The sequence below is a fragment of the Mesoplodon mirus genome (genome assembly GCF_964341445.2).
Source record: "Mesoplodon mirus genome assembly, chromosome: 9".
Lineage (NCBI taxonomy): Eukaryota > Metazoa > Chordata > Mammalia > Artiodactyla > Ziphiidae > Mesoplodon > Mesoplodon mirus.
The window spans coordinates 100600273-100626134 of NC_138985.1; the positions used below are offsets into that span (position 1 = coordinate 100600273).

The following is a 25862-nucleotide window of genomic DNA, read 5'->3' on the forward strand; positions in this document are numbered from 1 at the left end:
GATACAGAATTCTGCTTTATATTTATGCTCACAACCCTCCTTCTCCTATAAATGCCTTAATTTGGTATGAATGTACAACATGTGAAAAAGTTGCCTTTAAAACTTATTTTCGGGGCTTCCTTGGTGGCACAGTGGTTGAGAGTCCGCCTGCCGATGCAGGGGACACGGGTTCGTGCCCCGGTCCGGGAAGATCCCACATGCCGCGGAGCAGCTAGGCCCGTGAGCCATGGCCGCTGAGCCTGCGCGTCCGGAGCCTGTGCTCCGCAACGGGAGAGGCCACAACAGTGAGAGGCTCGCGTAACGCAAAAAGAAAACAAAAACAAAAACTTACTTTCTATATACACTATTGATACTATGTATAAAATAGGCAACCAATGAGAACATACTGTATAGCACAGGGAACTCTACTTAATGCACTATAGTGACCTAAATGGGAAGGAAATCCAAAAAAGAGGGGATATATGTATACATGACTCATTTTGCTATACAGTAGAAACTAACACAACATTGTAAAGCAACTATATTCCAATAAAAATTTAAAAAATTTTTAAAACTTATATTCTCTCTTATCTCTTATTTTTAAGATGATAAGGGGTGGGCTTAAAAAAAGTTTTACAACTCTTTTCTCTCTGATATTCTTGTAGTAAACCTGTTTCATGATATTTGTTATGTGGATAACCAAAGAAGCTTTGCTTTTTATGTATTTAATTATGGTTTCTGGGTTCTTATTGTGTTGCTTATAATGTAAAGTTCACTAATAACATTTTTTGTATAGTAAAATATGTGTAACTTAAAATCTGACATTCTAACCATTTTTAAGTGTACAAATCATTGGCACTAATTGTATTCAAAGTATTAGGCAACCATCACCACCATTTCCAAAACTTTTTTAGCCCTTCCAAAAGAAACTGTACCCAATAAATAATAATCGCCCATTCTCCTCTCCTCACCATTCCCTGCTAACCTCTAATCTACTATCTGTCTCAGTGAATTTGCTTATTCTAGATATTTCATACAAGTGGAATCATATGGTATTTGTCCCTCAATGTCTGGCTTATTTCACTTACCACAGTAGTGTTTTCAGGTTTTATCCATGTTGTAATATTTATCAGCATTTTGTTGATTTTTATGGCTCGTTAGTATATTTCTGTTTAAAAATTAATCCACTGCTTTTTATTCATTGAGTCAACCAGTGTTTGTATGCCTATTCTATATTCCAGGAACTTTGCTAGATTAAAGAGATGAAAAAGTGAATAAGATAGGTACTTCCTCCCCTCCAGGAGTTATTAGTATGATGAAGACTATGAACAAATTAGCAATCATAGTTTAGCCTCATAAGTTCTGTAGGAGCACATGAAAGGAGTACCAAACTCAGATTTGGGATTTACATTGAAGGCCACATCTGGGACTTCAAGGATGAATGGAAGTTCATCACATAAATGAGAAGGGTGGGGAAAACTGAAGCACATGCACAAATTTTCAGAGGGGGAATGTTGAGTGTAGCTGGAGAGAAGACGCAAGAAGAGGAGAAGTAAGAGATGAGGCCAGGAAAAGGGGGATATAATTTCTGAGAACACTGATGAAGAAGAGACACAAAAGAGAAAAGGCCAGGTATATACTCAGGTAAATTTAATAGATTAGTTCTAGAAAGACTTCTGTTTTTCTTTAAAGTCAGCCATCTATTGAAAAAGAGAACAGAGGAAATAGGACTGAAAGGTAAGAAATATGGAGGATATTTGAAATAACTCCAGTTGAAGGAGAGCTCTAGCTTTGGAAATAGGATTGCTTGGTAGCATCAAGGTTACATTTGGTATAGTCCTTAAAACTTCCTCTATCAGTCCTCGGCAGTCTGATATAGTTATAGAGAAGAATTGAACTATTTAGGGTTGGGGTTTAGCCGGACCAACATTCTAGAAGTTCCACAGGATAAGAGATGTGGATATAGGCATGTGTTGACATGAAGAATTTGGGGATTTTAACTGTATAAAGAAAGTGAAGTTGACAGTGTCAGTTGACAGGGCGAAAGAAATGGTTACAGACTAGAAATATCAGTGAGGTACAGTGAGAGTAGTTTAACTAAGAATTGGGAAGTTAGAAAGTAGAAGTTATTAGAGTGGGATATTTGAATTTATGATTAGAGAAATGGAACAGTAATGGACAATAAATCTAGGGTGGGACCATGGTGTGTATGAAATGGAATAAGTAGCTAAAATGAAGTACAGGTCTCTAGAGATGAAAAGGTCTGAAGTCTTTATGTGGTACTCTCTGTGGACCTCTGAATCATCCAGGATGATGATGAGACTAAGGGCTAGGAGGATGACTATGATTCAGGATTGAAGTTCTTCATGAATAGAGGAAGTCTATAAAGGGATGACATGATGTCATAATTATCTAAATCAGAAGCTCTATAAATAATTATTCCTGAAGAGCAGGTACAAACCAGGATGTCCCAAGCCAACTAAGGATGTATGGTCATCCATCATCTGTGATGCCCAGACGATATGAACCTCAAGGAGAAGGGTGCAGGGAGCTATGACAATAGTAATATTGAACCATTTTTGCTTTGCTGGAATTAATTCCATTTGGTCTTGATGTGTTGTGCTTTTAGTATTCTTTTAATACATTGCTAATTTTCTCTATCTGGTTGTTTTCCTGTTTTTGTTCAGAATTTTATATATTTTTCCCTTTTTGATATGACTAAATAGTAGTTTACCTTTTTGTTTTTATCCCTAAATTTATCTAATTACCCTCAATATATTTTTTAGTTCATTAATTTTATTTTTAATTCCTCTCAGCTTACCTTGGTATTGTTTAATCAGTCATTGTATTTATTTGTATTCTAATTTTTCTATTTAACATTGTAACATAAGCATTGCCCAGTTTTATCTCCACTCTAGATAACTATTAAGAAGTTATGTGGATGACTACAGTGTAATAGTGTAAACTTTATGATTATCTCTGTGTTAATGGGTATCCTCTGTTAGGAATTTTGCAAAAGTGGGGAAATAATTGTTCTACCACCTCTTTTATACATTTTTATTAGATTTTTCTGCATTGCATTAAAAAAAAACCTTTCACATTTGGAATACAAAACATTCCAGTTGGTTCCATTCACTTATCTGGGCTATTAAGATTTTTTAATTTCATAAAACATCTTTTTAGCTACACACTTTCTTTTTCTCCTGAATTAATTTTAATTTTTACACTGAAAAGTGGAAAGCTCATTTATCTTTTCCTCCAGAAATGCAAAAAATACTTAATATTTTATTATCTGTAAAACCTGCTGGGAATGGTGGTATCAGTGAAACTGTAGCTCCTTTATATCTCAGTGGACTTGAATTTAAATGAACAATCTAATAATTATTTACTATTCCGTTATGTTAACTTTCTTCTTTTGCTTCCCATTGTCTCTACAGAGGCAGTTGGTGTGACCAGTCAGCGACCAGTGTTTTGTCCTTTTCATAAGAAGGAGCAGCTGAAACTTTACTGTGAAACATGTGACAAACTGACATGTCGGGACTGCCAGTTATTAGAACATAAAGAGCACAGGTACCTGCATCTTTCCTACATACATAGATTTATAATACAGCTTTATGAGGACTAGACGACTGCTGGCACCTCAGCCAAATGGCCATCTGCAAATAATGTTTTGTTTGGCCATCAGTATGTTGGCCTAGTTCAAGACTTTTCAACTTTGGTGCTGCTGCCTTTGTTGTGGGGGCTATCTGGTACATTGTATGGTGTTTAACTGCACCTTTGACCTCCATTTACTAGATTTCAGTAGCATTCTCCCAGTTGTGACAACCAAAAAATGTCTCTAGACGTTGCCAAATGCCCTAGGCAGCAAAATCACCCTAGCTGAGAACCACTGGCTGACGCACTTTTTAAGACTATATGGAATTAGTTGCCAGCGTTGTAAATAAGATTTTACATTTAAAAAAACATTTAGATCTCTGGCTTTGGTTTTGTTTTTTGTTTTCTGTTTTTTTTATTTTGTTTTTTAAGAAAATTGAATCTGTTTTAGCCCTAGGTCCCATATATTCAACACTTTCATGTCAGTATTTGACTGGAATTGACTTTAGTCCTCTTTAGGATGGGCATGCTCTTCTAATTCATCATAGTTCCTACCAAAGCTTACTTTTAAACCTGTCCTCCATAGGCATTTGAATTAGCAACAACTGAATTAAACAGTAAGATTCTGATAAACTGATACAGATATAATTGGTTGAAAAAGGTCTCCCAATAATGGCAGACTAGGTAATTTGGACCAGCCATACCAGTGAGGGTAACTAGAAAACATGGAAAAAATACAGAAATCATTGATAAGATATTTTTAGAGCTTGATAATAAAGAATTATTGGACCAGGATTGGGTTGGATTGGGGACAGAGAATGGTACAGGCTTTTTTCCCCTTGGAAGCATTTGCCTAGAGGTTGAGGGGTGCTTTTAATATGCTCACAGGGCTGAAAGACAGGGATTGGAGTTCAGGGTCACAGGGGTTAAAGGCTTCTTCTTGCCTTGAGTTGGGATTCTGAAAGTCTACACTATTACGGTAAAGATGAACGAGCTAGTAAATATTACAGTTCCTCACTGGAACTAAAGTGCAGAATCAGATCTTCTCAGTACCCCAAGTTGGATTAAATTGAAATCTTATTGCTTGTGCCCCAAGGTACCTGGTAGAATAAAATGTAAATCCTCCCTGGAGGAAGAAAACATCATCCTAGACCTCAGATTTATTTAATAATGAGTTTTACAAAATGGTTCAGCACACAATTAGAAATAACCAAATATGCTAGGAGATAAGACAATGTGAACAATGTCTAGAACTTACATTACAGTAACTGAAATTAACTCAATAGAGGGTTTAAGAGAAGATCTGACATGCCAGGAAATGAGAATTAATGAACTCAGAGAAAATTAAGCAAACATCAAAATGAAGCATGATAAACAGAAAGATGGAAAACGGAAGAGGGATCAAGAAGATGTAACACAGGGTATAATTGAGGTCCAAGAAAGAGAGAAGAATGGGAAAGAAGCAACATTTGAGGGCAGAATATAATGGCTTAGAACTTTGTAATACTGAAGAAAGACATCTAGCCCATATTCAAGAAGCCCCATAACTCCCCAGCAGGATAATTAAAAAATAAAGTAATATTTTTCAAGTGCAAAAAGAAAATACTATAAAACTAAAATTCTATACCCAGTGAACATATTCCTCAGAAATGAAGGTTCATAAGAAAGACATTTTCAGACAAAATAAACTGGGAGAAGTTATCCGCAGTAAACACTCACGAAAGCACACATTAGGCAGAAGAAAAACGGTAGATGATGCATGATGGAAAGAATGGCTAATATGATAAGTATGAGTAAATCTAAATGTTGACCTAAACAGTAATGTCTTGGTGTGTTGTGTGTGTTAAATATCACACAGACATGTTAGGAGGATATGGAGTTCACGTTCTAAGGTTCATGCATCACTTAGGAAGAAGGTAGGAAACTACAAGTTATTCTTAGATGATAAGTTAAGATCTGCATTTTTTAATGCATAGGGTAGTCACTAAGCAAATAGTAAAAGTCAATATGATTATCAAGATAACAGAGGGAGGAAGTAGAAAAATTAACAATTAATTAGTCTAAACACAGGCCAAAAAAGAGAATAGGAACAAAGAACAAATGGGATTTATAAGTTGGTACATCTCTAAATATATTTGTAATTATAATAAACGTGAATGGATAAAATGTTCCAAATTGAAAGATTCCAGGCTGGATAAGAAAGCAAATAGAGAATCTGCTACTTGCTTTTTGTGAGAGAAACATCTAAAACCTAAGTATATAAAAAGAATGATGAGAAAAGCTATGCCATACAAACACTAATCAAAGGTAAGCTGCTATATCAAAGTACATTATTTGAGATAAAGAGAGAAACTTTATAACAATAAAAGGCTCTTTTTATCTAAAAGATATAATAGTTCTAAATTTATATTCCTCAAAGCCTTACAACATATAAAGAAGAAAGACAGAACTTAGAGACAAATCCACATAGTGGGAAATTTAACATATTTCTCTCAGTAATTGACAAAACAAGCAGACTAAAACTCAGTAAGGATATTTCAGTAAGAGTCAAAAAACACAATTAGCAAATGACCTCATGGACATTAGGACACTGCACCCAATAATACACATTATTTCCAGACATAAAAAAGGAAAAAATCAATTAACCATATGCCAGGGCAGTTTTACATTTCAGAAGATCGAAATCATATAAATTCTTGTGTAAACTCAATGCAGTCAATCTAGAAAGCAATAAATGAGAAAAATCTCCATATATTTGAAAATGAAGAAATGTAATTCATATCAAAACGCAATGATGTATGATCCTGGACTGTATTCTGGACTAGAGAGGGGAAATGATATAGAGGACATTATTGAGACAAATCACATAATTGGAGAATGGCCTGTAGATTAGATGAAAGTATTATCTCAATGTCAGTTTTCCGGTATTTAGTAATTATACTGTGGTTACATAGTAGAATGTCCTTGTTTTTAGGAAATGCATACTAACTATTAAGGAGTTAAAGGACTTTGCTGAGGAAATATTTGAAAATCTTTGTAAAGATATATGTGAGATCTCTGTGCTATTGCAAATCTAACTTTGAAATTATTTCAAAGATAAGCAGTTAAAAATAAATTTAAATAAAGCATCAAAGAAGAAATTCCAATGAATATTAGAAAATATTTTTATCTGAATGATAGTGAAAATACTATCCTTGACGTATCCTGCTAAAGCCATGATTAGAGGAAAATATATACCGCTAATGCATATATTAGATATTAAGGATAAAAAGTAAATGTCCTAAACATTTATCTCAAGTTAGAAAAAGCAGCAAATTAAACCCAAAGTAAGTAGCAAAAAGGATACAATAAATACAATGCAGAATCAAAGACAAAAATTGGATCTTTCAAAAGATTAACAGATCTCTTTATGAATGATTAAAAAGAAAACAGACTCAAAAAACCAATGCCAGGAGTGAAAAGGGGGGGCATCACCACATTTTCTACAGGCATTTAAAAATATAAAAAGGTTTTTTGTCAATAGATTTGAAAATTTTTACATGAAATGGGATAATTCTTAGAAAATACACTTACCAAAACTAGCACAATATAAAATAGAGAATCAGAACAGTCCTTTAATTTAGTGTAAATCCCACAAAGAAAACTACAGACCCAAATGATTTCACTGATGAATCTACAAAATAGTTAAGGTTAAAACAATGCCTTTCCTATACAGTCTTGTCCATAGAACAGTAAAGAATGAATTCTCTCCAACTTGTTTTATGAGAAATCAAAATAGAAAACTATAAACCAGTCCTACCTATGAAATGAACTTAAAATTTCTTTTTTTTTTTTTTTTTTTGTTCTTTTTGTGGTATGCGGGCCTCTCACTGTTGTGGCCTCCCCCGTTGCGGAGCACAGGCTCCGGATGCGCAGGCCCAGCGGCCATGGCTCACGGGCCCAGCCGCTCCGGGGCACGAACCCGTATCCCCTGCATCGGCAGGCAGACTCTCAACCACTTGCGCCACCAGGGAGGCCCTGAACTTAAAATTTCTAAGAAATACATTAGGAAACCAAGTCCAGGAGCATTGTGATTTTTGGATAATATAATCACAACTAAGTTAGCCTTATTATAGGAGTACAAAGTTCATTTTACCTTCGAAATTCATTCATGTAATTCGTCCTGTTAAAAGAATAAAGGAAAAATTATATGACCATCTCCACAGAGGCAGAAGAAACAGTCAAGAAAAAATGTATGTCCATGATATACAATCTTAGCAAACTAGGAATAAAAGAAAATTTCTCAAACCTGATAAAGATTATCTATGAAAAGAGCTAGAAAACATCATAATGGAATATTGTAAATTTTTTGCATTGAGTTTAGGATAAACCTAAATAAAGATGACCAGTTTGATCATTTCATTTAATAATTACATTGTATTAGGGTCCCAAAGAGTGTATAACAAAAAAAAATTTACTAAGATAAAAAAACTTGCACCTAAGAAGGAATTTTAAATGTCATTATTTACAAATGATATGATTATGTACAAAAGAAATCCAATAGAAATAATTATTAAGTGTGTGTTCCCCCTTTTTTCTAACTCTGGCAACCCTACTTATAATACTTACTGATTTAATTACACTCACACTTTTAAATCACATTATGTAAAATAATGTATTTTGTGCATTTTATGAAAAACTTTTAATAAAACTTTTTATGTATCTTACACATCATCTGTTTCTCTAGAGCTCCTTTGGAGTCACCTTACATAGTTTGTCAGAGGTTGTTATCTTAACTTTCAAGTCAATTTTTTTTTAAATTGAACTATTTTATGATATTGTTGCTTGAAGCTTTGTCACATGCAAGGCATAACATCAGGAGTTTTGCCCCCATCCCCTCACTTCCCCCCATTTATTAAAAGCATGCAATATTTGTTATTTGTGACCTGTAGCACAACTACCTGTTATTTAAAAGTGATCTTCAAAATATTTGTTTACAAAGCATCAAACTTTCATAATTATGAAATTGCAAAATAGTTAATAAATCTACATAGATATTTATCTATAATTACTTTTTGCCAGGTCCGCCAAGGGAGCCTGTTAAGCTTGTAAAACTGTGAATGATTGAATGTGTGTTTTTCTCAGATTTTAAAAATTATTTAAAGAGTGTCCATGGACTTACCTGGTGGCGCAGTGGTTAAGAATCCCCCTACCAGTGCAGGGGACACGGGTTCGAGCCCTGGTACGGGAAGATCCCACATGCTGTGGAGCAACTAAGCCTGTGCACCACAACTGTTGAGCCTGCACGCCACAACTACTGAAGCCCACATGCCTAGATGCAGCAAGAGAAGCCACCACAATGAGAAGCCAATGCACCGCAACGAAGAGTAGTCCCCGCTCGCCACAACTAGAGAAAGCCCGCACACAGCAATGAAGACCCAACACAGCCAAAAATAAATAAATAAATAAATTTATTTTTAAAATAGAAATTAAAAAAATAGAGTGTCCATGATTAATATTTGTAAAGACTCCCCCTTTAAGAGAGAATCTGGGTGGGGGAGCCTGCCTTCTATGGATATATTTGATATTTTTTAAAGATTATTATTTATATCCTGTATACTCATAAATAGTTTCCTATTAGTTATTTGTTTGCTTTGGGGCTTTTCCTCATTTTAGGCAGACATTTGTGTGAAATAAATTGCTTATTATTTTTTCAGATATCAATTTCTAGAAGAAGCTTTTCAGAATCAGAAAGTGATCATAGATACACTAATCACCAAACTGATGGAAAAAACAAAATACATAAAATTCACAGGAAATCAGATCCAAAACAGGTAAATTTGTATTTATGGTATTACTTAAATCATCTATATATAATGTGTTAAGTATATTAACTTTAAGAACAGACATTTTACTTAACTCATGGTGAAGTACATCCAAGTAAGCTGTCAGATGGGTCTAATAACACATAGTTGATAAGACTTTTCCAGAAACTTTGGATTTCTGGGAAGTTTGGAAAGTATTCTTTTCAGCCATGAAATTTCAAAACTATTATGGTAATAAGCTACATTTAATAACAGCTCATTTATCAGGTAAGCATTAATAATTTTTAATTATTTTGTGTTTTCCAATTATCCAAGAAATGCCAGGATTTAAAAACAAAACAAATTTTTATAGTACTGTAAAATATTTTAACACTTAATTAGATAGATAATTGCTATTTTAAGGATTGCTAGACTTAGAGATGCCTCCCCTGAGCTGTCAGCTTTTAACTGCAATGAGGCAGAGATCATAGAACACCAGGAGACAGGGCTTGTTGAACTGTTTCACATACCTTTTACTCCTTGTCAGATACAATACTTAAACAGCTTCTACATATTGCTTGTTATACTGTTTGTCCTCCAAGGGAGTAAATCATCAACTGTCCAAAGGCTCATGTCCTAAAATTCAGTGATTGGAGAGCAAACCATTGACCTCTGTGGGGAGGAGGGAGTTTGCCTAGTACCCCCCTTTGCATCCCATTTGAGGCACATGCTGACATTTTACAACACCTGTGAAATCCCATGTCCCCTTTCTTTTGTTGTTTTGCACATGAAAGTAACATGTCACTGCTTAAATAGATAGAAATGCTTATTAGAAAGAGCCTGAATAAGAGAAGCCTTGCAGGGGCTTTGAATGTTGTTCATAGGGAAAAGTATATCAGCCTTTTTGTAGTTCATCTTCCTTAAGATCAGTCGTCACAGTCTGTTACTCTTATCATTTTTCAACATGGCTAGGGTGGGGCATTTGGTACTTTTTTCCAAGGAATTCCTTGGCTTACCTGCTTTCCTTAAAGGAGATTTTAAACATAATTTAACCTTTTCTTGACTCCCTGGTGTTATTACATCTATTATACATTGTGATAATAAAAGTTCTGTTGTGTGTCTTTTAGTTTCTATTATTCTTTTGTTATCAGCTCTCATTTCATTTTACCTTTCTCTTTCACATGAGAACTGTAGTTGACCAAATACTATCTCCTTTGTCATATTCTAATAACAGTACTGTATTTTTGCCAAATTGATGTAATTGGTGGGTTTAAAATTTTGTATCTGAGTAATTGAAAATATATAATGAATATTTATGGAATGATAAGGGTAGATAATCTCTACCATCTAGTGGCAAACAGTAGTAATTGTAAAATAACTAATTTTATATAAACGATCCACAGTTGATGAAATTCACCCTTTTGACTTTTTTCTTACTCTTTCACTGTGTATATGGTATGACCTATGGGCCAGAGTTTACTCTTTTTTTTAACATGGATATTCATTTGTTCCAACACTTGTTCTGTTTGTTGAAAAGATTATCCTGTTGCTATTAAACTGCCTTGGTACCTTTGTTGAAAATCAGTTGACCATATATGTGTGAGATTATTTTGGACTCTCTTTCCATTGTGCTTTTCTTTCTTGCTGATACCCCACTTTCTTCATGACTAGAGCTTTTTATAGTAAGTCTTAAAATCAGATAGTGTGAATTTTCCAAATACTTTTTTTACCTTTTTTTTAAAGTAGTTTATGCTCTTTTTATAAAATAATACATTATGTTGTGGAAGGATTTTAGTTTTTGAATTGTGGTAAAAATTAAAGACTCTTTGGATTAGGTGCTAATTCTTTGTATCTTTATAGCTACCTGATTATAGAAGGATTAAATTTACTGGACTGACTTTGCTATTAATTTATCTTTATGCATGTGCAAACATGGCATTACTTGTCCCTTTTTCATCCTGTTCTACCATCATGAGGATTTAAATTAGTTGGTTTTTTTGTTTGTTCGTTTGTCTGTTTTGAGATTGTTTGCTTCCTAGACCTATCTGGTTTCCTTGATCCTCTAGCCAATATTGATGTCAAATAATTATCTTGAAGAATTTCCAACATTGGTGGGGTGGGTGATAAATTAAGAGTTTGGGATTAACATATACACACTACTATATATAAAATAGGTAACCAACAAGGACCTACTATATAGCACAGGGAAATTATACGCAATATTTTGTAATAACGTATAAGGGAAAATAATCTGAAAAAGAATATATATATGTATGTATAACTGAATCACTTTGCTGTCCACCTGAAACTAATACAATGTTGTAAATCAACTATACTTTAATTAAAAAAAAAAAAAGAATTTCCAACAGAGAATAAAATCCCTGCTCTCTTCATCTTAAGTTTTGGAAGATACGCAGACAGAAGAAATGAAGCCTTTTATTTATCTCAGAATGTTTGATGGTGGATGCCTCATTATTCTTTTTCTGCTTTTATAAGATATTCTGGTATAATGCTATGTATTTTTTTTCCTGTCCATCTTGATCTCCATGAAAATAGCATTCCCATTTTCTCTAATCAAAGGAAAAAATGTATATGCTGGTTGATAAAAACATAGTTACTTGGCTGCTTATTTCAAGACAAATGTGTTATTAAAAGTAGCAAACTACTATTATTGTCTTTCTGCTTTTATTCAGATATAATGAATGGGTAACAGTTCAGATGACTAAGATAATAGTGACACATTTAAGCTTTTCTACTTCTTAGTTGCAGTGAGTACAGTAGAACTCATTCAGTCCTGGTTTTCCTTATCTTGTTTATAAATCATTTTTTTGTCCGTCCTTTTAGGCTGAGAATTTTTCCAGGTGTCATAATCTTTCCAAATAATGTTTTCTTAAGATGTGTTCATTCTCTTGCAGTTTTATACATTTTGATTTTAATATTGAATTGACTATGTCTTTTGGAAGAATTAATATTTCTGCTATCTCATCTTCAAGAAAGTCTATTTAAACTGAAGGACCCTTAGAAAAAGCTGAGCTTTTAAGAGATGAAAACTTTTTGGTCTAATTTAGGGCTTAGAAAATCAATATTACATATTGTAAAACAATTCTTCTGCCTTAGATTTTAGACTTCCCCCTTTTGTTTAATTTTCAGGATAATTGAAGTAAATCAAAATCAGAAGCAGGTGGAACAGGATATTAAAGTTGCCATATTTACATTGATGGTAGAAATAAATAAAAAAGGAAAAGCTCTACTGCATCAGCTTGAGGTAAGTTACTGTTAATGGGACAGTATGTTGTAGTGATTTAACGTAGTATTTTCTCATGTATTTGTGAATTTGAAATCACAGCCTTTTTCATATAATTGTTTACATTTGATTCAGTAATATTTTTCTCCATTTTCAGGCTCTACCTTGTAGCTGACAGTTTACGCCTTTATGATACAGTAGGAATGTCTTAATCCTATTGATTACTTCAGAGCACAAAGCATAATGCCTTGCTTGAAGGAGGAGCTTAGTAAATATTAAAGAGATGTAAAGAGACGAATCTTTTCAGAGATTCATTGAATTGACAGCTTTAGGTCACCAAAAGAGTGCAATTGAGCAAAGTTTTTCAGAAAGTTACATTAAGTTAGTTATATTTAGTTCTCAAATATATACATTTAACCTTATGAGAAATTAGGTAAAAGGATGTGCCTTTTACCTCAGCAGTCTTAATTGTGAAAGCAGTACTCAGGGAGAGATGCTCAAGGCACTTAAGATAGTTGTTTGTCACTGCAGGTAAGAAAAATATTACTAACTTAATCGGCTTTCTTACACTCATGAAGGTCAAGATCCAGAGTCAGTGTTTGACTCAAATAACATGAGGTTACAACTTCTACATGGTATCTTAACATAATATTAATTGCATGATATTTTGGTATTCTTTTAATATATTGGTGCAAAAAGAATTTAACAGTAGAGATGCAAATTAAGAAGAGAATAAAAGAATCCTGATGTTCGAAGATTTTTTAAAAAGCCTTATAGAAAAAATTTAGTTCAACATCTTTATTTTATAGTTGACAAAATTATAAGGTCTTGGGGCTTCCCTGGTGGTGCAGTGATTGAGAGCCCACCTGCCGATGCAGGGGACACGGGTTCGTGCCCCGGTCCGGGAAGATCCCACATGCCGCGGAGCAGCTGGGCCTGTGAGCCATGGCCGCTGAGCCTGCGCGTCCGGAGCCTGTGCTCCGCAACGGGAGAGGCCACAACAGTGAGAGGCCCGCATACTGCAAAAAAAAAAAAAAAAAAAAGCATATATATATATATATATATATATATATATATATATGCTTTCAGTCTTCATACCCAGTCTCCTGGTTCACAGAATCCTTCTTTAAGGCGAATAAATGTAGTCAGTATTTACTAAGACTCAAGATCCAAATAGTTTGTTACTATAGAAGACCAAGAAACTTGGGCTTCTGATTCTCAATTTGCAACATCCCTAAAAGTCAACAGAATTTCTGTTCTTTCTAGAATGTCTCCAAAGTAACGCTTAGTTTTTACAGAGGTCAGAAATAGCCTAATAAGTAAATTATCTCTGGACTTAAAATTAGATATGACAAAGCCACTGATAGTCACTGCAATGACTTAATTCAGTTTAGCATATGTGTATTTTCCAAATTTGAAATCAACTAGGGCCAGGATCTAGGTTCATTTTCTCTATTGAGGATATAATTTCATATTGGAGTGTAGCAATGTTACTTTTAAACTTTTTTTTAGAGCTAGTAGAACGTCCTGTTCTCTCCTCCTTTCCTTGCCAGGTAAAGGAGATTTGGGGTTAGAGACCGTTAAAACAGCACAGGTTCAGTGGTTTTTTCTTCCACTTTTGACTAACCTGTGTTCTTGCTTGTATACTTCCCTTAGAGAAATTCTATACTCTGCTTTTCTGTAGTTTTTTTGAGAGTGCATTGGTACCATTAGTCACTATATCAGTTGGTTCCCATGGTAATTTTCAATAGACAAAAATTACATGCTTCCTTTTTTTTTACTACACACAAAGCATAAATGTTGTCTACCACGTGGCATGACTTAGCACAAACTAGTTGCAATCAGGATAAGAATGCCTAAAAGGTGAAATCATGTGCTTGAGTAAATCATGTGATCTGGTAACTTTACTTGATTGCTGGATGGTACATCTATTTTATTTGTGAGTATTGAATTTAATGGGCATTTGCTGTATTATAGCTAATCCACGGTTTTGTACCTCTTTGGATACTGGAAGATGCATGAACAGAAACCTGCATCCCAAAATATGTACAACCAGACCACGGGCCTTGGAGAGAAGGGGCAGGCAGCAGAGGCAGGGTGGCGTCAGTGGTGGCTGCAGCACTGGGGGCACGGTTTTTACTTCAGTGAGAATGAGCCTTTGTACCAAGGGATAAGTTACTATCACCTGGGTTCTTAGAGGTGGTGGTTATTCTAATTGGGTAATCTGAAGATGACCATTAAAATACATGTTACATGCAGAACTAATTTTTTATTTTTTATTTTATTTTTTATTTTTGCGGTACGCGGGCCTCTCACTGCTGTGGCCTCTCCCGTTGCGGAGCACAGGCTCTGGACGCGCAGGCTCAGCGGCCATGGCTCACGGGCCCAGCCACTCCGCGGCATGTGGGATCTTCCCGGACCGGGGCACGAACCCGTGTCCCCTGCGTCGGCAGGCGGACTCTCAACCACTGCGCCACCAGGGAAGCCCTGCAGAACTAATTTTGAAACTATTTTTTTTCAGAGTCTTGCAAAAGATCATCGAATGAAACTTATGCAACAGCAGCAGGAAGTGGCTGGACTTTCTAAACAGTTGGAACATGTCATGCATTTTTCTAAATGGGCAGTTTCCAGTGGCAGCAGTACAGCATTACTTTATAGCAAGCGACTGGTAAGACGAACGAAGTGTGGCATTTAACATACTGTCAAAATACAGAGAGAAACAGTGGAGTGATTAGAATGCTTAAAATTTAGAAATGTTCAGTAGTCTGTTTGTACTTAAATGCTTTTTACCTTTTTCTAATGTTTATCAATCAAAATATTTTGGTTTTCAAAAACCTTATATTGCCATGATTGAGGCGTATCTTCAATTTTAATCTACCATCATCCCTCCTGTTTTGTTCTTTTCCAAGTTTTCTCTGTCTTAGTGACAGTTGAACTTAATACTAACAATAATGATAAGAGTAAACATTTCCTGATCACCCGTAGTGTGCCAGGCACTAATCCTAAGCATTTCCATGTAACATTTTATTTAAACATTTATATCATTTTTATGAGATAGGTATACCTATCCATCCATTGTATGGGTGATGAAACCAAAGCACAGAGTTAAGTAACATGCCTAAGGCCACTCAGCTTGGACACCTGAACCCAGAGGCTGTGTTCCTTTTGTCTGTACTACGTTGTTTACTCTGTCAGTGATATATGGTGCTGGATATTTCAACCCCATTGCTAGAGAAAAGTGGCTCTCGTTTGTTCAGCTGTTTTCAGAATAGTCTAGAACCTTGCTACTGAAAATACGGTCACTGCATACTAATCAGGTGGTTCAGTAGATGTGGAGTGAGGCCGAACTGTAGTTCCGCCGAGCTCCCAGGTGATGCTGCTGCTGCTGCTCCGTAGACCACACCGTTAGTAGCAAGGATCTAGAAGACATTCAGCCGTGGAAGTCACACCATATAAGCATTCTTGAAAACTCCTGCTTTACTCTTATTTTATTAAAGATTCCACAGAGATTTACACTTTGAAATCAAATTATGACATCCAAATCTGTTTTCTGTTCACCCACTCAGTTTTGTGAAAGGAATTTTCGACGACCATTTTGTCATAAGGAAATGCACTTCAGGATAAACTTCTGTAAACTAGGTTCAAATATTGAGTAACTTATTAGAAAACTGATTTGTAACTATTCCTAATCATGAATTGTATTCAACTCTTAAGATTTTTTTCTTTCATAATTATCAATGATGTGGTCAATCTTGAGTCTTTTTTTTCTTTTTCTTCCTTTTTACTACTTCATTGGTCTAATGAAAAACAGCTTCTATACAGTACATACCTTCTCTGTTACTTATATTTTCCTGTAAGTCAAACAAAACAGGGATAAAAGGAGAAAATGAGAGAATTGTCTTTTTCTCAACTAGACCCATTATGAGTATTTTTATTTGTATGTGTGTAAGAAAACATGTTATTCACACAATCAGATATTCAATCTCCTTATCAGTTTAAGAATTTGTTTCTCTGATTTTATTCTCTGATTTTGTTTGTGATTATAATACAAAGAAAACAGTAAAAGCTCGAAGATGGGATTACTTAATCTGCACAATGATCTCTTGAAATAGGAGAGAGGAAGATTGTTCTCTATATTATACACAGGAGAAAATAAACACAGTGAAGCATAAGGAACCAGTATTACCAGCTTCCTGATTTACTAAATTGTGTTTTTTAATTTTTAAAAGCCTGTGGAACCCAAGCACATCACTAGCAGCAGATATAGCTAGCAAAATAATTTACCTGTAGTGAATGCAGAGCTAAGGCTTGTGATTACTTTTAAACATTTAGAAGGATTTTTAACCTCAGAAAATTGGAAAGTCATTATATTATGCAACTCTGTCCTTTAGAGCTTCTATGCTTCATAAATATAGCCATGTTTACTAAGGTTATTTGTTAATGATGGCTTTTATATGCTTAAAAATTAAAAAGAAACGTCTTACTGGCCTGAAATTTCAAGCTTAGCTTGTAATTCTTAGTTCGTTTTTTTTTGCTATAGGAATTATAATCAGTAAAAGACCAAACCCATTGGAATAGCAGGATCCTTTCAGAAGTCCAGTTTTAAATATAGTTTAAAACATTTTCACAGTACTTCCTTAGGATTCTTCTGTCATCTGTTAAACATTGAGTTTATCCTTATATTATTTAGAAGGAAGGCAAGAAATACCGACAGAAGAGACCAGGAGAGTAAAACACAGTTATTCTTTTTACTAGCAATAGATATTTCTATAATACTAGTGATTAGGAAGCTGTTAAGTTATAGGTAGTAAAAGGGAAATCCACAATCTTTTTTACTCCCTTTCCCCTGTCCTCCCATATAATTAATCTTCAAAGACTTTCTTTATGTTTCCTGAATATCTCATCGACAATTCCTTGCTTTTAGTCCTCAGGGTTCAGAATGTCATGATCTTTTGCCTGGGTACTGTTACCCTTTCTTAGAATGCTTTTTCTTTCTCTTGAGTAGATCCTCATCTTTGTAGGTTCAGTTCAGTTTAGATGTGTCTTCCTTTCCTTTTGGCAGCCTTCCATGACCAACACTGGGTTGGATTACCCTTCTCTGTGTTTACAAAGCCCTTATGCATATATCCATCATACTATTACTGATTTTTATCTATTATTATTACATTTACATATTTTTCTGTGAATTTCATTAGACTTTTTACTTCTTAAAGGGTAAAAATTTTGTGTTACCCAGTGCTTGATATATAGGAACTCAGTGAAAGATTGATGGTAAATAAATAAGGTAGCAGATAACATCTCTTGTCAGAAGCTATAAATAAGTGTAGACAAAACCTTATGTTATATTTTACAGGACTGGAAACTCGAATACTAAATTTCTTTTTTAAGTTTATTTTAACTTCAGTAGAAAGGAGACAGTATACAGTATTGCCATCTGAAAAGCTGTTTTGACATCTTCCACAGTTTTTAAAATAATTTTGTCCTTTGCTTTTTGAACAGTAGCTAAGTTTTCAGTGTGAAACCTGACTGTAAGTTCAGATACATCTGAAGGGATCAACAAGTATATTTAATTAATCCTTATTTATCTTTTACAGTAGCCAGGGTTTATGACTCCTCATAGGAAAGTTTTTGCCATAATTCTTTTGCTTAGCATATTATGAGCATGTTTTATAATGAGAATTATTAGAAGATGCAAAAAAAAATTAAGAAAGGTAGAAAAACTTAGGCAAAAGAACATTGTGTCGAGTGCTGTTTGCTAAACACCGTGCCATGTATTCTACATAGTCCCAAAATAAATACGTTTTTTTACACAGAATTTATTATAGCTATTTAAGATAATTTAGCAATTGAATGAAGCAAACTTATTTATTCAAAAATTATTTATTGAATACCTGTTATGTATCAGGTGGCATTCTGAGTACTAAGGGAACAGAAAACAAAGCAAAATCTCTGCCCTCAAGAAGTTGCATTTTTAGGGACTTCCCCGATAGTGCAGTGGCTAAGACTCCACACTCCCAATGTAGGGGGCCTGGGTTTGATCCCTGGTCAGGGAACTAGATCCCACCTGCCTGCCACAACTAAAAGTTCGCATGCCACAACTAAGGAGCCTGCCTGCCACAACCAAGGAGCCCATGTGCTGCAACTAAGGAACCCGTGAGCTGCAACTAAGACCCGCACAACCAAATAAATAAATAAATATATTTTTAAAGTTGCATTTTAATGAAGAGAGATAGACAATACCAAAATAAGTAAAATGTGTAGACCATTGCATGGTATTGAGTGCTCTAGAGAAAAGTAAATTAAGGGAAGAGTCTGGGAGCATTGGGGTAGGATTGTGATTTTAGATATGGAATTCTATCTAAAGAAGGTGATATTTGAGCAAATACCTGAAGAAAGTGAGGAGGCAAGCCATGCAGATACTCAGGGAGAGTATTCAGGCAGAGCACAAGTACAGACAGCAAGTGCAAAGACTGAGGTGGGAGTTATTTGTGATATGGACAGCAAGTAGGCCTAAGAGGGTGGAACACAGTGAAAGAGCAGACAGTAGGATGAGTAAGGTCAGAAGTACTGGAAAGCCAAATAGTATGAGCCTTGTAGTTGATTATGAGGACTTTGGTTTTTAATCTAAGTGAGATGAGAAACCATTGGAGGGACTTGAGGAGAGGAATGACAGAATATGATTTACAGTTTAACACAATTACTCTGGCCGCTGGAAAAAAACTGTAGGTGGTTGAAGGCAAGGGAGAAATAAGGGAGACTATTTATAACCTTTTTGCAATGAGGTGGCTTTTCCAGGGTAGTAACAGTAGAGTTGATAATGGGAGAATTGGTAGGATTGTCCATATCTTTTCATGATAGAGCCAACAGGATTTGCTGACAGGTGGAACGTAAGGCATGAGGAAAGGAAAGGAACCAAGGACTAAGCAGTAGGAAAAATAGTGTTGCCAATAATTGAGGTGGGGAAGATCATAGGACAAGTAGACTTGAGGAGAAGGATCAAGAGTTCCCTTCTAGACATATTAAATTTGAGGTACCTGTTAGAGAATCAGGTAGAGATATTGAGCAAGCCATTGGATGTGCAAATTCATAGAGGGGTCCAGGCTTGAGATATAAATTTAAGAGTTGGATAAACGGTGAGACTGGATGAGATCATTTAAAGTATGTGGGTGCAGGAGAAAAGAGCAGTTGCAAGACTGAGCCCTGGGACATTCCTGGTGTGGGAGATGTGAAAGAACCAACAATGGAAACTGAGATGGTACACTGGGACGCAAACCTATTCTCAGCGGCCTTAAAATATAGCAGCAGGTGAAATAAGGGGGAAACCATGAGATCATAGTTTGTTCAAAGCCAAGAGAAGAAAATGCTTCCCTGAGGGCCAAGTGACCACCTATGTGAAAAGCTACTAAGCCTAAATGGTTTCAGGGAAGAATGGGAGGAGAGGAATGGGGGACATTATAGATGAGTCTTTTGAAGAGTTTTGCCAGAAAAGAGAGCAGTTGATGGCGGGAGAAAAGGAGCCAAGAGTTCTGTTTTTAGCTGGGAAAAGTTAAACATGTTTATGTATTAATGGGACTGATGCAGTAAAATGGAAAGCTTGATGGATACAGGAGAGGGGAGAAAACTGCTGAGCAGTGTCTTTGTGTCGGCAAGAGGGTGTGGGGCACTATTGCACGAGTGCAAGGATTGGCTTTAGCTAGAAGCATGGCCAGTTAATCCACTGTGATAGGAGGGAACGCTAATACTGGTCAGTGGTGGAAGTTTGTGGAAGTTCCCTGATTGTTCCTGTTTTTTCAGTGAACAGTAATCAGGACCATCAGCTGAGATGGAGAATGGGGGAGGAGATGCTGGAGATATGAAAAGAGAAAGGAGGTTTGAAATAGTCATTTAGGAGAGTAGGGACGTGAAGGACCAGAGGCCCGTCAACCTTAGGGCCCTACCTAAAGTAAGCAGGCTGTGTTTGAAGTTTGGTCAGTCCCTTTATCAGTCCAATCATAGTGAGTCAAAAGTTAAATTTAACCAGTGTTGTTTGTTGGTTGTTGTTTGGGGAAAAGGTTGAGGAGAGGGAAGGAAGTATGTGTAGTTTGACATGTGAGAGAAAGAGGTGTTGAAGGTATATACCAGGAAATGATTATGAGGATTAACCCTGGGATTTGAGCTGGATAAGGAGAAACTGAGGGCTAGGGTAAGGGTATTGGTAAGATGAGGTCGAAGGACAGGGAACATTTTACGAGCAAAGGTTTATAGGACCTTTAGGGTTTGTAGGATTATTGGTATCTGGGCACTAGAAGGGAGTAAGCTGGAAAGAAAGATCATCTAGTTGGATATAAAATCATCAAGAATTAAGACAGGAGTAATGTTGGCGTTGGTGATGGTGAGCCAGGAGCTGAACTCTTCAAGACTGAGGGAGAGTGACTGAGTATTCACTGAGGACTGCAGTGTGGAGGAGATGGGGGTGTGGTGTGATGACCCGAGATTCACAGCATAGGAGCAAGGAGAGCCATCCCACTAGTAGGCCTAGTTATGAGCTGAACTTATGTTTCCTGAGCAGAGAGTAATTTGTATTTTCTGTAATTCATTAGCCACCTAATCTCAACTCTGCATCCTTCTTTGAAAGAGTAAGTAAAATAACTAAAAGAGCAGAATTTGTGAAAATTTTTTATTTTACAAATACTTGGTTGGTGCTTCTGTGAAGTTTAAATAATTCAAAAAACTAACTTTAAGCTAGTTAAAGTTAGTTTTTTGTATTCAACAGTATAGCTAACTGAGTTGTACCTCAAAACTTGTAACATGTTTTGGAAGGAAAACTGCATTGTATGTCCACTTTTTTATAACTTATATATATATGATTGCTTATTTTGTATTAGCATACATTTGATACAGAGACCATTTTTTGTGTATTTATTGGGAACTTAATAAATTATTTGCGTAATAAAGATTTTTTTTTTTTTTTTTGCGGTACGCGGACCACTCACTGTTGTGGCCTCTCCCGTTGCGGAGCACAGGCTCCGGACGTGCAGGCTCAGTGGCCATGGCTCACGGGCCCAGCCGCTCTGCGGCATGTGGAATCCTCCCGGACCGGGGCACGAACCCGCGTCCCCTGCATCGGCAGGCGGACTCTCAACCACTGCGCCACCAGGGAAGCCCGCTAATAAAGATTTTGATGTTTAGTTGTCTCTCTGCTTTCTTCTAGATTACATACCGGTTACGGCACCTCCTTCGAGCAAGGTGTGATGCTTCCCCAGTGACCAACAATACCATCCAATTTCACTGTGATCCTAGTTTCTGGGCTCAAAATATTATCAATTTAGGTAGGCTGTTATGTACATTTTCTCAAAGTGCCATTTGTTTCTGGAACTCTTAGTGATTATGAAATTATTGAAAATGTATTCCCTTCCACCCCCAAAGTGTGTTTATCATCTTGTTTTAAGTACATGGAATTTTCACTAGTATTTCATTAGTGTGTGTATATGCGTGACACATGCATGAATATAAACACACATGTAAATATGTGGATGATATGAAACATCCTTTATATTGACTCACAGGGTGTCTAGATTTCTGGATTTAGGAGGTTTTTTTTTCTTTCCCATAGAATCTTGCTTGTACTGTTAATTACATACTTATCAGAATGGTTGATAAAACTCTTGACTTATGACTGCCATTAATATAGGATTTTTTATATTTAGAATGTTTTCTGTTAAAACAGGACTTCTCATACAATTATTGGCTGGCTTACTCTTGAGAGCCAGTCATCAGGCACCTAATGGTTCATTTGCTTTATCTAGCTAGGGAAGACTTCTCATTTCTTCTTTTGCCTTTTATGTAATTATTATGTAATTTTTAACCTCCTAACTGAAGTGCACCATACGTACAGATAAGTGCCCAAATTTTAAGTACTAGAGCGCACTGAGTTATCACAAAGGGAGACTACCATTATGGTATCATTTGGTAACATCAAATATCCTTGCAGGCAGTACTTGCTACATTATGTGTTAGTAGAAGAAGTCTTCAGTTTTTGCCTCCTTTCTTAATTTCTCACAGGGAGACTGTAGAAACAGAAATTTAAGAATTCCATATACATTCTTCATCAACCACCAGTATTCCCTTTGATGACAGTTTTTGGGCTCATTGACTTTGTTTCAAAATCTTGAAAGATGGTTGCTGTCTCATTCCTTAAGCTAGATTCTGGGTAAGAAAGCAAGAAATGGCTGGAGAGAGAGCCAGTGCTCTCAGAACACACCAGGAAAGGAAGAAATAGGCTTACACAAACCTCATTCATACACGGGAAGAACAGAAGGAATGGTAGTATGGTGACCCTTTGAAGGAAAGGTCATAAGTTGACTCCTGCAGCTCAGTCTAGAAGCACATATTTATTGATTGATTGATACATAGCAAGCAACTGGAATCATACACACTCTCACCTATGTAACTAAAAAGAAGCATCTTAATACAAAGCGTGTGTATAAGTTAACTATCTCCTACCCTCCACCATACATGCAGCTATATAGAGAACCTATCACAATTATATATCCACACAAATAGTCATATGTAGAACTGTATGTACTTATAAGCATATTATTTAAAACATAGACCACATAATGTAAACATAAATAAAATTAAGAATATGTGTAACTGTATACACATAAATGGATATATAAGATATATATATAGAGATAAGTCTACAGCAAAAACAAAAACATCTGTTTGTGAGGAGTTTGTAAAACAATATCCTTTACTGTAGGACTTCTCAGAGCTGTCCTATACAGCTCTGTAAATTGCCATTTACAATGAGATTTACATTTTAAATCTTCTAAGGAGACAAGTTTCCCAAACTTGTTTATTTATGGCTTCTGAGAAACATGTTATAGAAGACTGCAAGGGAAAAATGTTGATTTGGATGATTATTCAATTAGCGTCTTTGTGACTTTGGGTAAGTTGTTCAATCTCTCTGAACCTTAAATCCCTTATCTGTACAGAGGACTTTAACAATATACATAGACCTACTGTCGCAGTATCTAATACAGAGTAAGTATTTAATGAATGATAACTATTTTTTAGGATGCATATGTTTATTAAATCAGAAACATTTAACTGAGTCTCTGCTGTTGAAGAAATCAAGCTTTGCCTTATACTTGGACCACACCTGTTAGAGGTACCTTTAAACTCCAACAGTATAGTTATAAGGCAGAGTATTCTCCATCAGAGAACTAACAGTATACTCTGTGAAGGTGTAAAGAACTTGAGAGATAACTAAATCAGAAATACTGTGGTATTGTTTTTAGATCCAATGTCAGGTTTGCTTGTTTTGTTTTGATATGCAACAGCAGTCCTCAAAGTAGGGTCTGAGGCTCCTTCGGGTGATGACAGAGGCCTCCCGTTTCCAAGTACATCTCCATGTATGGCTGGATTTTCTTCATATATTTAAACAATATATTAGATAATACAGAAACAGGTATGAGAGTTCAGCTATTAAGCCAGACATTTAAAGAGATGTTCGAAAATGTAAAATAGCGCCACTCTTCACTACATTTTTTTGAAAATAAGTATTTTTTCATAAAAATGTGTTATTATGGGTTGTCACTTTTAAATGAATTAGTGAGGAAAAATGTTTTTAATTCTCATTTTTAGTTTCGAATATGATAAATTTTGATTGATAGAACCTACATAAACAGAAGCTCTTTGGGGTTTCTATTTTTAAGAGTATAAAGGGTTCCTGAGAGAAAAAGAAGTTCCTTGGCAATTCTGAAGATCAGTAAAAATAACCCTACAAAATATGGTATTTCACTCCCAGAAAATATTTAGAACTTAACCTTTTCTCTTTAACTAGGTTCTTTAGTAATCGAAGATAAAGAGAGTCAACCACAAATGCCTAAGCAGAATCCTGTCATGGAACAGAATTCACAGCCACCAGGTGGTTTATCTTCAAACCAGTTATCCAAGTTTCCAACACAGATCAGCCTAGCTCAATTACGACTCCAGCATATGCAGCAACAGGTAATGGCTCAGAGGCAACAGGTGCAACGGAGGCCAGCACCTGTGGGTTTACCAAACCCTAGAATGCAGGGGCCCATCCAGCAACCTTCCATCTCTCATCAGGTAAATTTGGAAGCAGGCCTGTCCTAACTTAGATAATTATAGTACAGTTGTATTCAGCAGCTCCTAAAATAACCAAGGCATCTTTCATCCATGACTTAAATATATGAATTTATAAAAATTTATCACATTAAGGATCCCTGATTTAACTCTAGATTTTAGCCCTTCTCAAAAAGGAATTAATGGTTTATTTAATTGGGACATCTATTCTCATCTGCTCTCTTTCATCTTTAGATTATAAGAGGATAAATGATTCCATTCCTAAATAACCAATGCATATGATTGATGGGAAAAGTTGTGTACCCGTAATTCATGATTCTTATATTAGTGCTTCAGGACGACTAATACTTTAGGTTATCTGTTCTGTGTAAGGATGCAGTGTTTAGAAAACCACATTGCATCTTAGAAACTAGGACAAAATGAAATAGAAAAGGGCAAGGGTGTGATTCGTTAAAAGTCTACCTTTTTCAAACTTTATTTCTGAGCAAATGTTCCATGAACCATTCTTATTTTAATCCATACAAATTGTTATTTTCAGTTACTTTTATTTATTAATTTATATTCCCTATTTCTCAGAAGAATTTGAACTGATTTACAGTAAATGACACAAATGAAATGGCAGAGGGATTAGTAAGTGTTAAGAATACTCAAATAAAGCGTGCAGAGCTAGGCTAAGGGTTATGCTAAGGGTTAAGGTCATTATGCTTGAGAGCAAGACCTAGCTCAGTTTTTTGTCAGCCAAACAAAAAAGAAACAGGAATAATATCTATATTATTTGATTAAAAGGAGCATGCCATTAGAGTAGAAATTTTTTACTAGTATTTTTCTAGGACTAATTAATAGGAATATATAATGTGGTTCTTTATGAAAAAGCAATTAAATGGCATAATAGCATTTTTTGGTAGCAGTTTTACAAAACAGATGATTTTCATAGGACTCTTCTTTCAACCCTGAATAAAAGTTGTGGGCATATGTAGATACTGATTTTGTTAAATTGCTTCTGTGAAGGCCTGAGGTGTGATGTATTTGAAGTTTATGGCTGTCTAGTAATTTGATTAAGAAGGCATGTCAAATCCAGGAGAATATTAGTATGACCAGTTGATTATTCCTCTTGAACTTTGTTTTAACCCAGGTTTTAAAAGGAAGTAAATAACAAGCAATTTAAGAGG

The 25862-nt window shown here is 35.6% G+C and overlaps 1 protein-coding gene across 2 annotated transcripts in view; it reads left to right on the plus strand.

The window, feature by feature from the left end:
- TRIM24 (tripartite motif containing 24) overlaps positions 1-25862 on the plus strand; it is a 93163-nt gene that overhangs the window by 43286 nt on the left and 24015 nt on the right. The window contains exons 4-9 of one of the 2 annotated variants that reach the window (XM_082632815.1): positions 3417-3549; positions 9270-9386; positions 12507-12621; positions 15122-15268; positions 21791-21908; positions 24428-24696. In XM_082632815.1, coding sequence (XP_082488941.1) covers positions 3417-3549; positions 9270-9386; positions 12507-12621; positions 15122-15268; positions 21791-21908; positions 24428-24696 — 899 coding nt within the window. The remainder of the gene's footprint in view (positions 1-3416; positions 3550-9269; positions 9387-12506; positions 12622-15121; positions 15269-21790; positions 21909-24427; positions 24697-25862) is intronic. The other variant, XM_082632816.1, reaches the window with a different exon arrangement.